This window comes from Anabrus simplex, chromosome X (genome assembly GCF_040414725.1).
Source record: "Anabrus simplex isolate iqAnaSimp1 chromosome X, ASM4041472v1, whole genome shotgun sequence".
NCBI classification, from domain to species: domain Eukaryota; kingdom Metazoa; phylum Arthropoda; class Insecta; order Orthoptera; family Tettigoniidae; genus Anabrus; species Anabrus simplex.
In genome coordinates, this window is record NC_090279.1 from 75,379,171 (window position 1) to 75,394,075 (window position 14,905).

General features: G+C 43.1%; 1 protein-coding gene across 1 annotated transcript in view; it reads right to left on the reverse strand.

Moving 5' to 3' along the window:
- LOC137503290 (hemolymph lipopolysaccharide-binding protein-like) overlaps positions 1–14,905 on the reverse strand; it is a 47,684-nt gene that overhangs the window by 5,384 nt on the left and 27,395 nt on the right. Inside the window, exons 3-5 of the mRNA XM_068230835.1 lie at positions 14,448–14,583; positions 10,978–11,091; positions 7,059–7,283 (exon numbers count right to left, since the gene is read on the reverse strand). Coding sequence (XP_068086936.1) covers positions 7,059–7,283; positions 10,978–11,091; positions 14,448–14,583 — 475 coding nt within the window. The remainder of the gene's footprint in view (positions 1–7,058; positions 7,284–10,977; positions 11,092–14,447; positions 14,584–14,905) is intronic.

The following is a 14,905-nucleotide window of genomic DNA, read 5'->3' on the forward strand; positions in this document are numbered from 1 at the left end:
TGCAGGGAATACAGTGATCCGAAATGTGCAAGTCGCTGACTCAAAGAGAAGCGGAAATTGTAGTAGCTGCAATAAGGAAGCTGAAAAGAGAGCAGAGTGAGATTCACAACAAATTCGAGCACTTACTTTTATTATAACTGAGAAGAAACGGGAAGGAGATGGCTTCAAATATCACAAAAAATAAGAAAATTCAAGCGCACCAGAAAGTAGAAACTGCTTCGTGAGTCGATGATGTGAAGGTGAAGAGAGCAAATACATATGTATCGATTAGTTAACCTGAGGTCAAGTGAAGTCACCGCGGTTCACGTCTAGACGTCATCTGTTCAGAAGAAAACATTTCCGGGATCAAATCGCAGAGACTATTAGAACAGCGAAGTTGGCTTTGGCCGTCTTACTATCGACGATGTCACTACTTGGTCTGAGGCTGAGGAGTTTCCGTAGTCGTTATCAAGGATATGGATGATATTGCCACACAACTTTCATATGTCTCTGAAGTGTTAGCATCTCAATTTGTAAATTACTGTTCACGTTCGAGTAGAGAGAGACACCATTGAGTTCTTGGCGATTACGACGAAGTTAGGAACACTACATATCTATTATACTTTCACGACGAGACATGTGGGCACTTTTAATTAATTAATTAATTAATAAGAGCATACAAATGCACATAGGGAAGTGTGGGTGTTTATTCTCTGGTATAATATAGTAGTGTTCTCTTGCGATTCTTGCAACAGGAGGAGTTTTATTTGTCACACAAACTACACGAAGAGTCCTTGTTGGGTTCATTGTATTTCGTATCCTTGCATATTCTGTGGTGGTATCCACGTATCGCCAGGCTTGTCAGTGCAGAACGCACGTCGTGGTTTCCTTTTGTCCATCCTCTATCAATCATGGCATCTGTAAAGTAGAAATTCTCTTCTACATTCGTCCGCTTGTCTCGTCGGAGGGTCAATAAATATTTTCTTGGCTGGTTGATGACATTTCAAGTCCTCATTGAAGGAGGTTCATACGCAAGCCTTGAGGGCGCTTTTTTGCAATTCCGAGGGCTCATTTTAGGAAGCGGACTTTTACTTTTTCTATTGTCTCTAGAAATTCCCAGATCAGTTCCAAGTCGTACGTGATAATTGGTACTATTCTAGCGCTGAACAGAGTCATAGCTCTTATCGCTCTTTCCCTGATGTGGATCCTGTATGACGCTCCTGATGTCTCTAGAGTTAGTCCTAAGTATTTGTTCCCAGTAATATCTTGTCTTCGGTCGGTAACCTGCCCCTCTTCGAAAAACCTTATGTATACTTTTTCCTGGTTTATGACGAATTTGTTGTTTTCAGCTCAAATGTTCAGTTTGTTTAAGGCTTCTTTAAGGTCATTTTCGGTCTACGAACCTAGGACCATGTCATGAGGATACATATAGGGCGACACCGATTTCAGATTTTCAATGGATTTTCTGCGTCAGATGTAGCAATGCTAAACAGGAGGGGCTAACAGGGTCACCTGGAATTACTCAATTTGTTTGAAGGATTTCTTTTGATATACTTATCCCGTCGTTTATCGCTACATTGCTTTGTGATAGGAGTTTCCTATGAGTTTGACAATTGCCTTGTCTTCTATCATGGGGTCCATACTGTTCCTGTCCAACATGTCGAATGCCTTTGTAAAGTCTGTGAAAACTGTACAGTATTGGCCTTTGGGGTGTCTTAGTCGCCCAGATGTCTTCTTGTAGACATTTTATAGCCTGTGAAGGTGATCGTTTCCTTCTTAATCTGAATTGATACTCTTATATTTGATGGTCAGTGAAGTTCGTTTGTCCTTCTGATATTATACTCCAGAGCAATCCCTCGTTATGAGATTGGTTTGTCGGCTTGTCCCTTCCTTTATATCATGTCTTTATTCTAAATTTCCTCCAGTCCTCGCAGATTTTTCCGCTTTGTAGACATTTGCTGAACAAAAAGATCTATATATTTGCAAGGTGTTGTGCACTTCTTGAGACCGAGGAATCCTAATTCCGATCGTCTGAATATATGATTGCATTATTTAAATAAATAACTTAATAAACTCAACTACAAAACACACCAAGGAGTTTCTCAGCGGAGGTTTACGAACACTTGGTCTTTGTCCACTGTGAGACGCATTCGGTACTTCTCAAAATCTGGTTTCCGTTTTGTCCTCACAAGAAAGTTTTCAGCCCACACAATAGAGAACAGCTCTCCCACATCAGGGAAGCCATCCGGCTGTAAAATTGTGTGGCCCCACCAGAGAGTAGAGATGACCTCCTATGTGTCTCAGGAGGATGGGATGACCAAACAAGTGCGGTTTTATCCCCACCGGAATTGTTCATCTTCTCTGAGTGCAAACGGTAAGGACAAGGCCACACATTCTACCAATCAGAAATGAGAAAATCTGCGACAAAACACGGAACTGCGTTTCTGCATTTGAGACTGAGATAAATCAGCATCTTGGAGGAATATAAAGTTCTGGCTATGATGTAAATGAGACCTGGTAATCTGGCAATCTAGAAGTTGTAGCTTGCTGCTTGTGAGAACTGTTTAAGTCCGCGAGGGCTCCTCAAACATTTTCACGTGTCGAAGTAATGACATTCCTGCTCTGGCTCAGCTCAGTAATATCAATGACGCTGATAACGGTGATACGCGTATCCTTCTAGGTAATTCACGGCGATATATATCCTGAAACAGAGACAGCATTTACGTACGGTCGTCATCATTCAAAACCGTTCGTTATAATTATATAAAAATATTGTTTTCGAGATCATCTGAGCGAGTACCGAAAAGTACATTCTAGCCGTGAAAATGGAAATATGGATATTCTAAGCAAGTTTCTGGGACTTGACTCACGAATTACTTCAAGTGATTCAGAGAAAATAAGGAAATGTTTAGTAAGAAATCGGTAAAACACAACGTCAACTATAAATAGAGATCGGAGTAACTGACAGCTGCTGGTGATTGGTAGTGTGTGTGAAAAAGAGAACAATAAAATATGACGACAGGCGGTACATTTAAACAGGAAGCTACACATTCTTATTCACTCGGGCTGTTTGTCTACGAGCTTTACCTGTAATACTTATCGTCGCACATGAGTGTGTTGGTGATCAAGAAACACCCTGTACCTGCTAGTTGGTAGTAACATTTCTCACAACGAGAACTCCATGACGGGCAAATTTTATTAAATAGGATGTGCATCACTAAAGGCAATACACTTCTCCTACGCGATGCAGGAGCATTCGCACCCGTTTCCCAGGTGATCGACCGTCTGATGGTGAGAGATATTTCGAAGGCGTTTTTGACGGCTGCTTCGTTGTTGAACCTCTTTCGTGTCCAACCATGACCCCAGGGTACTGTTGTCGTGTGAGTGACTGCAGTCACGTCCTAGTACTTGAACTATGGGCAACGACTGAGGGGACGAGTTAGTGGTACTCAGAGTCGGGAGTAGTATTGGGCACCTCGGACATATTCTGAGTCATGGTCCTCCTTGAGTCGGGAGTAGTATTGGGCACCTTGGATATATCCTGAGACATGGTCCTCCTTGAGTCGAGAGTAGTATTGGGCACCTCGGACATACTCTGAGTCATGGCCCTCCTTGAGTCGAGAGTAGTATTGGGCACCTCGGACATATTCTGACTCATGGTCCTCCTTGAGTCGGGAGTAGTATTGGGCACCTCGGACATATTCTGAGTCATGGTCCTCCTTGAGTCGGGAGTAGTATTGGGCACCTCGGACATATTCTGAGTCATGGCCCTCCTTGAGTCGGGAGTAGTATTGGGCACATCGGACATATTCTGAGTCATGGCCCTCCTTGAGTCGGGAGTAGTATTGGGCACCTCGGACATATTCTGAGTCATGGTCCTCCTTGAGTCGGGAGTAGTATTGGGCACCTCGGACATATTCTGAGTCATGGCCCTCCTTGAGTCCGGAGTAGTATTGGGCACCTCGGACATATTCTGAGTCATGGCCCTCCTTGAGTCGAGAGTAGTATTGGGCACCTCGGACATATTCTGAGTCATGGCCCTCCTTGAGTCGGGAGTAGTATTGAGCACCTCGGACATATTCTGAGTCATGGTCTTCCTTGAGTCGAGAGTAGTATTGGGCACCTCGGACATATTCTGAGTCATGGCCCTCCTTGAGTCGGGAGTAGTATTGGGCACCTCGGACATATTCTGAGTCATGTTCCTCCTTGAGTCGGGAGTAGTATTGAGCATCTCGGACATATTCTGAGTCATGGCCCTCCTTGAGTCGAGAGTAGTATTGGGCACCTTGGATATACTGTATTCTTCGTCATGGCCCTCCTTGAGTCGGGAGTAGTATTGGGCACCTTGGATATATCCTGAGACATGGTCCTCCTTGAGTCGAGAGTAGTATTGGGCACCTCGGACATATTCTGAGTCATGGCCCTCCTTGAGTCGGGAGTAGTAATGGGCACCTCGGACATACTGTATTCTGCGTCATGGCCCTCCTTGAGTCGGGAGTAGTATTGGGCACCTCGGCCATGTTCTGAGTCATGGCCCTCCTTGTGCTCAAGAGGCGAGGACTATACAATCAACCGTAGGTCGCTAACCTGTCAGAGGAGAGACTCTCACTTGGACTATGTGTAAGTAGATGAGCAGCCTGCTTCACATAATTTACAGACCTGAGAATATTTTAAGCAAACCTCCGGGAGTAAAGGATTTCCAATTAGTTTTGACAGTGCAGGATTCTTTGGAAGCAAAGAGGTGAAGGAAATTATATTCGATATTAATCTATCGACCCACAGTAATGGGGAAATCATAACAAATAAAGTAGAAATGGGCGAGTTAGGAAGAGTTAGGAAATAATGATATTTCGGCAAGCGGTGATAATGAGGAAGGGATAGGAGGAAATCAAATGCTTTTAACAAGTGTTGAAAAGGGATGGGCAGCGTGTGGGTTACGGAGGGAAAAAGGAAAAAAGTAATGTTTTGGATTAATCTGGTAAACTCATAGTACTTCCGAACAGATAATGGTACAGGTGGAAGGAATATAAGAGGAAATATTCATCTTGACGTCGCGAACAACCAAGCTGACAGAGTAATAAGATGAGCCTGGAAAGTTAGTCAAGGTCCTTCTGATTTGACGAAAGCAGTAATTGTACCTATTTGTAAGCAAGAGAACTGCTAGAACCATCAAGGTACTTCAACGACACTGATGATGGTGATTCCTTCGTGCACCGGGCAAGGTATTCACTAGTATTTTTGGAGGGAGAAACCAATAAATGTCTTATACTGTGTTGGATGAGACCAGTGTGGTTTCAGACCTCAGAGGGGTTTTCATGGTCAGGTCTTCAGTATTCGTCACATAAGTAAAAAGTGCTATGATATGAATAGCAAGTTTTGTTTATGTTTCGTAGATCTAGAGAAGGCATATGAGAGAGTACTTCAGGGAAGGATGTCAGCCACACTGGGAGAATATGGGATTAAGCTAGATTATTGGGAGCAATAAAAATCACTTATGTTCACATTGAAAGTGGATGGTAGAACGAGTTCTTGATTCAAGGTACTTACAGGGGTGGGATATGGCTGAAATCTTCAATGTTGTTGTTCATAGTTTACAAGGATCATCTACTGGAAGGTATAAAGCGCCAGGGTTGCTGAAATGTCGTAAGCATTTTGGTGTTAATGGCAGACAGAGCTGAAAGCCTGCAGTCTAATTTCTTGGAAAATAAAATAGGTGCAGTGAGTCCGGCATTAATATTGGCATTACCATGAATAAAGGGGCTCCCTGGCCGAGGCGGTAAAGGCGTACTTGGTTCGCCCGGAAGGACGTGGGTTCGAATCCACGTCAGAAAGTCGTAACATTTAGGAAATTAGATTTCTACTTCCGGAGATGCATATGGCCCTGAGGTTCACTCATCCTACACCAAAAATTAGTACCAGGTTAATTCTTGGGGGCAAAGGCGGCCGGGCGTAGAGCTAACAACTCTACCCCATCAAGTGCCGAGGTTACGAATAGTGGAAGCCTTTACCTTCCACCACTCCCAGGGCCTTCGTGGCCTGTACGGAGATGTCTTTGCTTTTTTTTATTGCCAAGAAGAAAGTCATGTCAGTGGGGAAGAAAGTTCCGAGAACTGAATGTCAGGTCGGAGATACAAAACTGGAACTTCTCCCAGGAAGCAAGGTGCAGCAAAATTAATGCAGTGAGCTCTTGTATGGAACGGTCTGTTTTCAGGATATCTCGTCCATACGTTAGTTGTAATATACATTGCAATAACGAGAATGAAGTCTAGAAACACCGGGTGGGAACAATGACAGGAAGGTACCCAGAATGAGAATATAAATGCTACGTGATGCATAAGCTCCATTGATGAAGCGGTACACCGGTGTTGGGGTCGCGTGAGGTGAATGGAGGCTGATGGGTTACCTGCGAGAATAACGGAGTCAGCCATCGAGGGTAAGAGCAGTAGAGGAGATCAGGACTCAGTTTCTAATTATTTAAAGGCAAGAGGTGTGGAACCAAACGAGGGTACAGCAGTCTATAATGATGATGTCCCTACCACGACCCCAGTGTGTCCTACTCTCTAGTTGACGTCCGTGATAAACACGCACGCCTTGATGCAGCACATAGCCTACTCCTGTCAAAGAACACCGAGAGGTCTGCTCAAGGATTAACGTCTCCCTCCTACAGATGAATGTCCTCATACCCTCACTTTACGACTCTTTCCCTTCATTTAGACATAAGTAATATTAATCACTTTATGTTCCAGTAACTACATTCGTATGGTTTGGGAGACGCCAACGTGCCGGAATTTTATCCATCAGGGTTTATTTTATGTGCCAGTAAATCTACCGTCACGAGACTGACATACCACCGAACTGAGCGAGGATCGAACCTGCCAAGTTGGGCTCAGAACGCCAGCGACCTACCGCTTGGGCTACTGAGGGCAGGACTTCTTCATTCCTCCCCTGATTATAGGCAATACAGTGTGGTCGTCAGCCAGTGACATCGCTAAATGTCGGCTTCTGTTGTTTAATATGACAAATGTCTTCCGTCCGACATTCGGTAATTCATGAGGAGAAGAGAGCTAGAGAGAACTCACCTTTCACAGACACCCAACGATCTTCACCTTCGGGCTTGTAAACTCCCATCCAGGGGCTCCAGATCAGACTCTCGAACATTGTAGGGACCACCTCTCTTCTCTCCCGTTCACTTTCCAATACCATGAGATCGCCTCCGTCTCTCTTGCACTGCTCCCTGGCGTCACTCCAGCTCTTTTCTTCACGATGCGTCTTATAACAGTTGAAAGCTTCAAACAGTCGGTAACCTGTGGGCAGATAGAACATCACACGTTTATATTTTAGACCATCCTACGAATGAAAATGACGATGCTTCATTATTTGTCGTACTCTTCGATGCATGATATGATCAGGAGACACTGTAGCGTACAGAAGAGGAGTTGATGAGCTGAAGTGAAGGACGTGAGGTACGATAGCGGAAAAGGAGAGGGTGAAACGCGGTGCCGACATGCAGCCTACTTCGCTCATAAAGCAGCAAGCGATTTGCTCATGGCTCAAGTTCGCCCTCACTCTAAATGAGCAATGTGGTGAGGTTTGTAATGAATCCAGGCTTTTGTACGCAATCCACCAGCACCTCTCCCACCCGGCTTGCCAACATTGTGATGGTGAAAATTGTTTCGACCAACGGGACGCCTTAAGCATCTTGCCCAGCAGGCGGACCAGTGCTTCTATCTACGTGATAAACTGATTTGTGCAGCTCATTTCCGGAGCTGGATCGTTCGGAGTATTTTCGAAATGATTTAGCTGACTTGGAAACAGCCGTCTCTCTTCGTATTCTGGAGGTGTGAAAAATTAATAATCAAGGAAATCACCGTCGTATTTCCTGTACTTGGTCATGGATACTTAAATATGTGTGGCGCGTCTGAAAGTGCCCAGTTTTCTGCTGAGTAACTTGGACTGGAAATTGGACATATTAGATTCTTTATGTTGCCGGATATTGCTAACGATTTCCATAACGTTTTATTCTACTGGCTACCATGTGACTTGAAACCAATGATTCCTACACCCGCCTGCTCTAATTGTATGATGATATGAATTAGAATGTTTGCAATTATATCACCAGGGGTGACGTTCATTCCAGCACGCATTGCTTTGGGCTGGATCCAGCTGAACACACAGGGAACAAACATGAAGCCAGACCATGATATGCCAACTGATCTTCATTTTTCTGAGATAAATGCTTCCTAGTAAGAAAACCTTCACTTGTAACGATTCACAGCTAAACATACTTCCTTCTGTAAGCTTTAGCTCGTGTAATATCAACGTCCATGCTCCTTCTTCCACTCAAACATTGCACTATGGCAGCAGTAGCACGATCATTTAAGGCCCTTCACTCAAATGAGCTTTGGTAGGCTAAGTGGCGGTAAGTCGTGATGATTAAGCGGTGCCGAAAACCACTGGGAGATTTTGTTTTGAGAATCCAAGGCAATGCATTCCATTCTTAACTTTCAGTTGATATTTCTTTAACATTGTATAGAATATAATTATTTCCTATTCTTGTTGACTTATGTTCAGATTCGGGATTTTTATAGTGACATCTGTCCGCGTGGATTGCTCCTTCTCTGGAGAGTTACGTTTCCTAACTGTCCTCGGGAGAAATTTCATCGATCTCCGTAAATTACTTTACTTTTACCAAGAAGTAATGCTAAAAATTGATATTACACATAAAAACAGATTATGAGTCGGATATATGTCCTTTCCTCGGACAGCCTCCTCCCACTGCTCTAAATGGCTACCTGAAGATGATCGGTTATGTGTACGAAACATGCGGCAGTGTCTTCAAGCGCAGTAAGACATAACTCAAGACGCACTATGTATTAATGACTACCTCTTGAATTTCGTTGCATTTCCCCTGTTTTTTTGCCACCTCAATTTGCTCACTATTAATAACTCTGGAGCCGCCTAAATCTACATTAATCATTCACTAGAGGGGGCTTTTCTCCAACTGAAAAGTTTCTACTATGTACTGTATTTCCAATAGTTGCGAGGAATACAATCACTAGAATATGGTCCACATTGGATTTCTTAAGAGTGAACGACATATTACTAACTTCATCATTTGTACAACTTTGGTTAAATGACACGAGACATTATTTTGCAATATTTTAAAAGTTAAATCTCAGCGGTTGGCAACACTGCAATTATGAGTATTTCTACCTCATTACGCCTTGATTAGTCACAAAATGCAGCTGTTTTGTGTTGGCCTGCGAGGTCCATGTTATACATTAGTGTAGAACAAACGAGCACTCACACAAAACAGGAGCACATATGACAGTCAGTAAATCTGAGAACATCAGCACTGATCAACGGCATCCACACTTTGGAAGAACCGCCGTTCTCAGGACGAATTATGAGAATACTGTGAAAGAAAACAAAGGCCAAGTCATATCGTCTTAGAACGTCCTGAACGCGCACATATTGTGCCACTCATCGGAAAGGCATCTGCAGTTGTACCAAGTAAAGTAATGAGAGTTACCGAGCGCAAGAGATAAATGGAGAACTTCTGCTTGACCACTGTCTACCTCAAGGTCTATAAAGAGCTTCCACATGTTCTCCACGTGCCCAAGGAACCGCGAGGGAAGAATGGAATAACTGACAGAGAGATGACCTGTAATTCAAACTTCAGCAAGTTTTCTATATAAAAAAATTCTTTACAAGATTCACGTGTCTCTTGATTTAATATTTCAGAAAAATGTCTTGATAATTATTCCTTTCATACGTAATATTGATCATCTTTATGTTTATGTCCTTCAGATTGGAAGATGGAGGGACATACGTCACTGGTGTGTAACCATTCAGGGTTCTGTGGTAGGGTGCATGTTTTTACATAGAGTAACTCTTCTTAGCGAGATCTAAGCAGTTATCTCCGTTAACGTTATGTTCACTAAAAATGTGATGTAAGGGAAGTTGTAGGAATTAGAAGTTTTGATCGATTCGTTTACATACAAATTCATCTTACAACGGATAATAGCAGAGGTGATACTTAGTTGCAGTCCTGTGAGGTGCTGCGTCCATATCACATCGCGGAGACGTTACAGAAGGAACAAAGCAGTCATTTTACTTTTTTGATAGCGCAGCAAAAAGGGAGACATCATTAACAACGGGTTTCATGATTTTTCAGTCAGAGTGTTGAACTGTACCGCAGTTCACATTCTGTCCGGGTTAACTCCGTAGTGTAGCGGTTCAAGTGTGCCCATGCTTTCTTCCCACTGCTTTGAGAAATGTAATGTTGGCAGGACTGCCGATATCTAGTTAAATATGCTCACCTCCATTGTGAGTGCTGCTGGAAAGAAAAGCAAGGACACGAGTTCCCATTACTTACCACATTCAGCACCGTTATGTGAACTGAGTCTTGGAGTATTCCATTGCAATCTGCTGTTCGAGTGCTAGTAAATAAATACGTGGAGTTAGCAGCTCCCTTACATCATCTAGAAGCTGAGGAGGGAGACGAGCATACATCCAGAGTTCAGCACATCATGGGGCTGTTTGCTAGGTTGTGGACGTATTGCATTTAACTTGGAAACTAGAAGTAAGGAAGTGTGGATCCCTGGTGGTTCCTATGGGGTAGTTTCTTGTTTGCTTTCCTCCCACACAACATGACACAAACTCAGATAACGTCACCCTAGGAAAGTGCCATAAACGTGTAAAAGGTACTATATGTACACACCCAGATTTTTGTGTCGTGCATAATTAAGGAGCCACGGAATCACCTTGGGGGATTTCGAACCCATGACCTGTATAATACAATCCTACAGTTGTTTCCACGTGATAGTAACACCGGTTCGCGTGTGGGGCTACGATACGTCGCTCAGCTATGGAACACTCACCGGGTCTCGCCTTCACTCTCGTTTCTCTTCCTACAGCAAGTTTATCATATTCTCTTTACTACAAGGAGAGCGTAGGTCCCTCTTACACCATTCACGGATAATCTGCTTAACTCACCTGAATGAGGGCATGACTTTGGTTTAGTAGTAGTTGTTGTAGTTGTAGTGGGTGTAGTAGTAGTAGTAGGTTTGGATGTAGTATCTATAGCTGGTGTAGTATTCGTAGAAGTACCTGGAACAAAAAAACTCACGAAATAATTAATTTCTGGTAAACAAAAATCCCGAAAATCTATCAGAGTCTCTGTAAGTAAAATCCGGACATAATTATTTCACGGTCACAGCAATGTCTGCTTCAAAATACAGTTATGTATAAAAACACGTCTGTACCAAGTTTTGGTAAAAGTATGTGCTTCTCCCGTCTTTTAAAGGTTTGTTGTTATTGTGTGGAACATTACTCTTTATGATAATGCTGCTCCAGATCGGTGTATTTGGTTTGTTTTATCATTCTTGAAGGTGAAAGAAGGTTACATTTTAACTTAGATCCTTCTACACAGAATGACAAGCTTAAAACCTATAAGGTTTATTTGATTACTAATGAAGGTAATTTCAGTTTATATCACTACATATTGCTGTATTTTCAAAGCTTGGTTATACAGCAACGGGAATATTACATCTTAGGTCTCCTTCACTCAGGGCATTCATTCCAGCTGTCAGTTTTACCGAGAGTAACCTTGGTTTTACAGAAAGCTCTAAATCGTCTCATTTATAACTGATGCCACGTAAATAAGTTATGAGTATAAAATAAAAAAAATTTATATTCGGTCTGACCTGAAAGAAAATGGGAACATAAATTTCCGAGTCCTGAGCTGAGGAAATGTCTGTAACCAATAGGACATGGTTCGCTGGTGGTGGCGTGTATTGGAAGTCTTCACTGGAAACTCCCGTAGGAGAGTCACATGTGAACCATTCTGTTTGGAACACAGCTAACAACATGTGGTCTGCTCTCCCTGTTCTGCAGTAGTGAGACGATCACCGTATGATCGGACACTTGGTGAGGGAACCCTGACAAATAGGTACCATCCCAGCATTCACCGAGCAGTGAGATGTAAGGCTCTCCCACAACTTAGTGTGGCTTACGGATACCCAAAATGCTAAAAACAGGAAACATTCTTAGATTTTCAACCTTCAAAGGAATTTAAAATTTTTGATACAGCCCGAGTACCATATTAAAACCTTCCTCGTTGTTTGAAAGTCAGGGACAGCTTAAAGTGAAAGGAAATAATAAATCTTACTCAAGACGTTTAATTCCGGTAGAGTGGTCTTACATGAGATGAGAATAAGGTCTCTGCTCATTTCAAACTTCTGAGTATAGAAGTTCAGGGACGAAGGGATAACAATATGCCAGTTTGTTTCTTCCAGCTCGCCATCAGAGCAACACTCCTCGCTCATTTTTAACCACAAAGGAAAAAAAACGAACGCAGCTGCCGCCAAAAGGAAGGCAAGAGCCACAACGGACAGGAAACTGAAGGACCCGCTAGACCAAGAGACCAATGGAGGTCCACCTCTCTCTGTGAATTGCAATTAATGTACATACTATCATTTTCGCTACAATCACATTATTCTCTCTGTCGTTATCCACATCTGATCAAATACTTTCTCGTGTGCATCAAGCCATCCATGTCAGTAGGCCTACACCCCGAATATATCGCTTTCTGAACACGTTCTTCAAGTTTAACTTTTTAATAGATAACACATTCTTCTTTCATCCGTATAAATACTCCCCCTCGTATCCATTGCATCCTATCTGAACAATAAACCCTCCAATTCCGGAAGAAATTTCCGCATCATTATGTCACTTCATAGACACGATCCAACTCCTTATATAACATCTGATAAACAAATATATACTGCGTTACTTCATTATATCCTTCTCCTTACAACTGCCATGTCCCTGTTCACTCACGTCAGCTGCCTAGTCCTCAATATATCTCTTATAAGCAAACCCCTAACTTACACACACACATGAGCTACAAACCTCACTCCCAGTCTCACACATACCTACTCCTTAGTTTCATCTAAAGTACCCGTTCATTCAATATCCCTCCTAAAATGTATCCAAATAATCATAATCCTATCTCCCTTCAACTTCATAACAAGATCCCACTCTGTGTTGGTAGTTATTCCTGCTTGTCGTACGTTGTTCGTACCAGCATTGAAACTACCACACAATCCTTACACTCCTCTTTCGTCAACTTCTGACTTAACGTAACTCCTCTACCTTGGTTCCCTTTCCTCCACGCACTTCTCCTGAGCCTAACTAAAGAGTCCTCAATGACCAGAGCCTCGACCCCATCCACGTCATTAGATCCCCTCCCTTACTACTCTCCCTATTCTTCTTTGCTGTTCGCAGATCCTACTTCATCCTCCATTTTCTCCTTCTATTGATCCTGTTTCACGCCCTCTACTCTACGTTTCCCTTTTCTCTGATCTCCCTACTTCCTGTAACACTTTCACTTCCCCCTCTTCCCCTCTGTGTTTTACCAGCGGTGCCTCACGGATGCCCTAGTGAAAATTCCCCTTGTCTTGATCCCTTTTCCCTCAGTTTCCTTCCCCTGAAAAAGTTAGCGTACCTGTCGTTCGGAACTTCCCCTCCCATCGCATCCTGTACATTGTTCCTGTTCTCCGTCGAAACCCTAAGCTTATCCCATATCGCCGTCCAGTCACCTGCTCTTCGTTTGTGCTATGATCGTCCAATCTCGCCTTAAGCTCCGTAGTGTAACGGTTAGCGCAATTACTTGCAATTCAAATGTGTCCACCCTTTTATACCCACTGCTTTGAGAAACTTAATGTTGGCAGGACGACAAGTATGTAGTTAAATACGCTCACCTCCATTGAGAGTGCGGCTGGAAGAAACTGCACGCCCTCAAGGCAAGGACACGAGTTTCCATTACTTGCCTTAAGCATTCTTCTGTAACCCCACATTTCAAAGGCCTCTACTCACTTTCTCTGCTTAGCATGTTGCTATCCCATGCAGTCTCTCGTTTCAGACAAATACTTCCACAAACGACGGCCTGGATAGTATATTCATGGTGAGTAGAAGGTTTCGTCCTGCTAGCTTCTCCTGTCATTGGTTATTCTACTTCCTAGTTCCCCAAATTCCTCCACCTCCTTAATCAGTACAATTCCTAGTCCAATATCACCTGTTTCACCTGACTTTATCTACTACATTCCACTGCTCTTATTTAGTATTTCTTTGATTTCCTCCAGAACAATGACTACTATTGCCTGCGCTATATACACATTAAGATGTAAGAGAGGCAGACTACACACCTGCCCGCTCGCTGGCGGATTGTTGCTTCCATTATTCTGACCAGTACAGTTTCTATTATTCTTCGCTCCCTGTAATTAATTCCAATCCTCTCCGGAATATCAGAACGCGTTGTCCAGTCTCCTATATCGAACAGGTAGGAGACTAACACAAGCGCGCCCCATAGCTGATAGCCGCCCACAAACACTGGGGTCCTACTTCTTTGAGTTAAGGGATACCGAGTGTGTATGAGAGTTTCATTACAACGATCAGAAACTTACCGTGTACTGGTCGATGTACAGTAGTCACCGAAACAAGCTGCTCAATTTCACTGCTATCACATGATCTTCTTTCTTGGTGGACATTCACGGCTAATTCCCATTGGTTCTCCGTCGATGTCAATCGCCGCGTGTCAACCTGTAACGAAGATCGCAAACCTTAGACATAGACCTTACACTTAGTTGACAATCCACTGTAATTCCAAGGTGGATATGGAGCACGCATTTGGAACAATCCTGCCTCATCACACTCGTGATTATTTTTTATTTTTTCGCACGTCACATGAAATGCCATTATGCCCATCTACCACAACACACAACGATGATTGGTGTTTTATTCGACGTTTCGCCGTAGCATAGAGTGGTAATTGGAGACATGTTGTTTGTTCCTTATTCTGAGACATTACTCTGAAAATCGCAGAGTCATTTTATTCAGTGTATTGTTCGTGTGTTTATAAAGC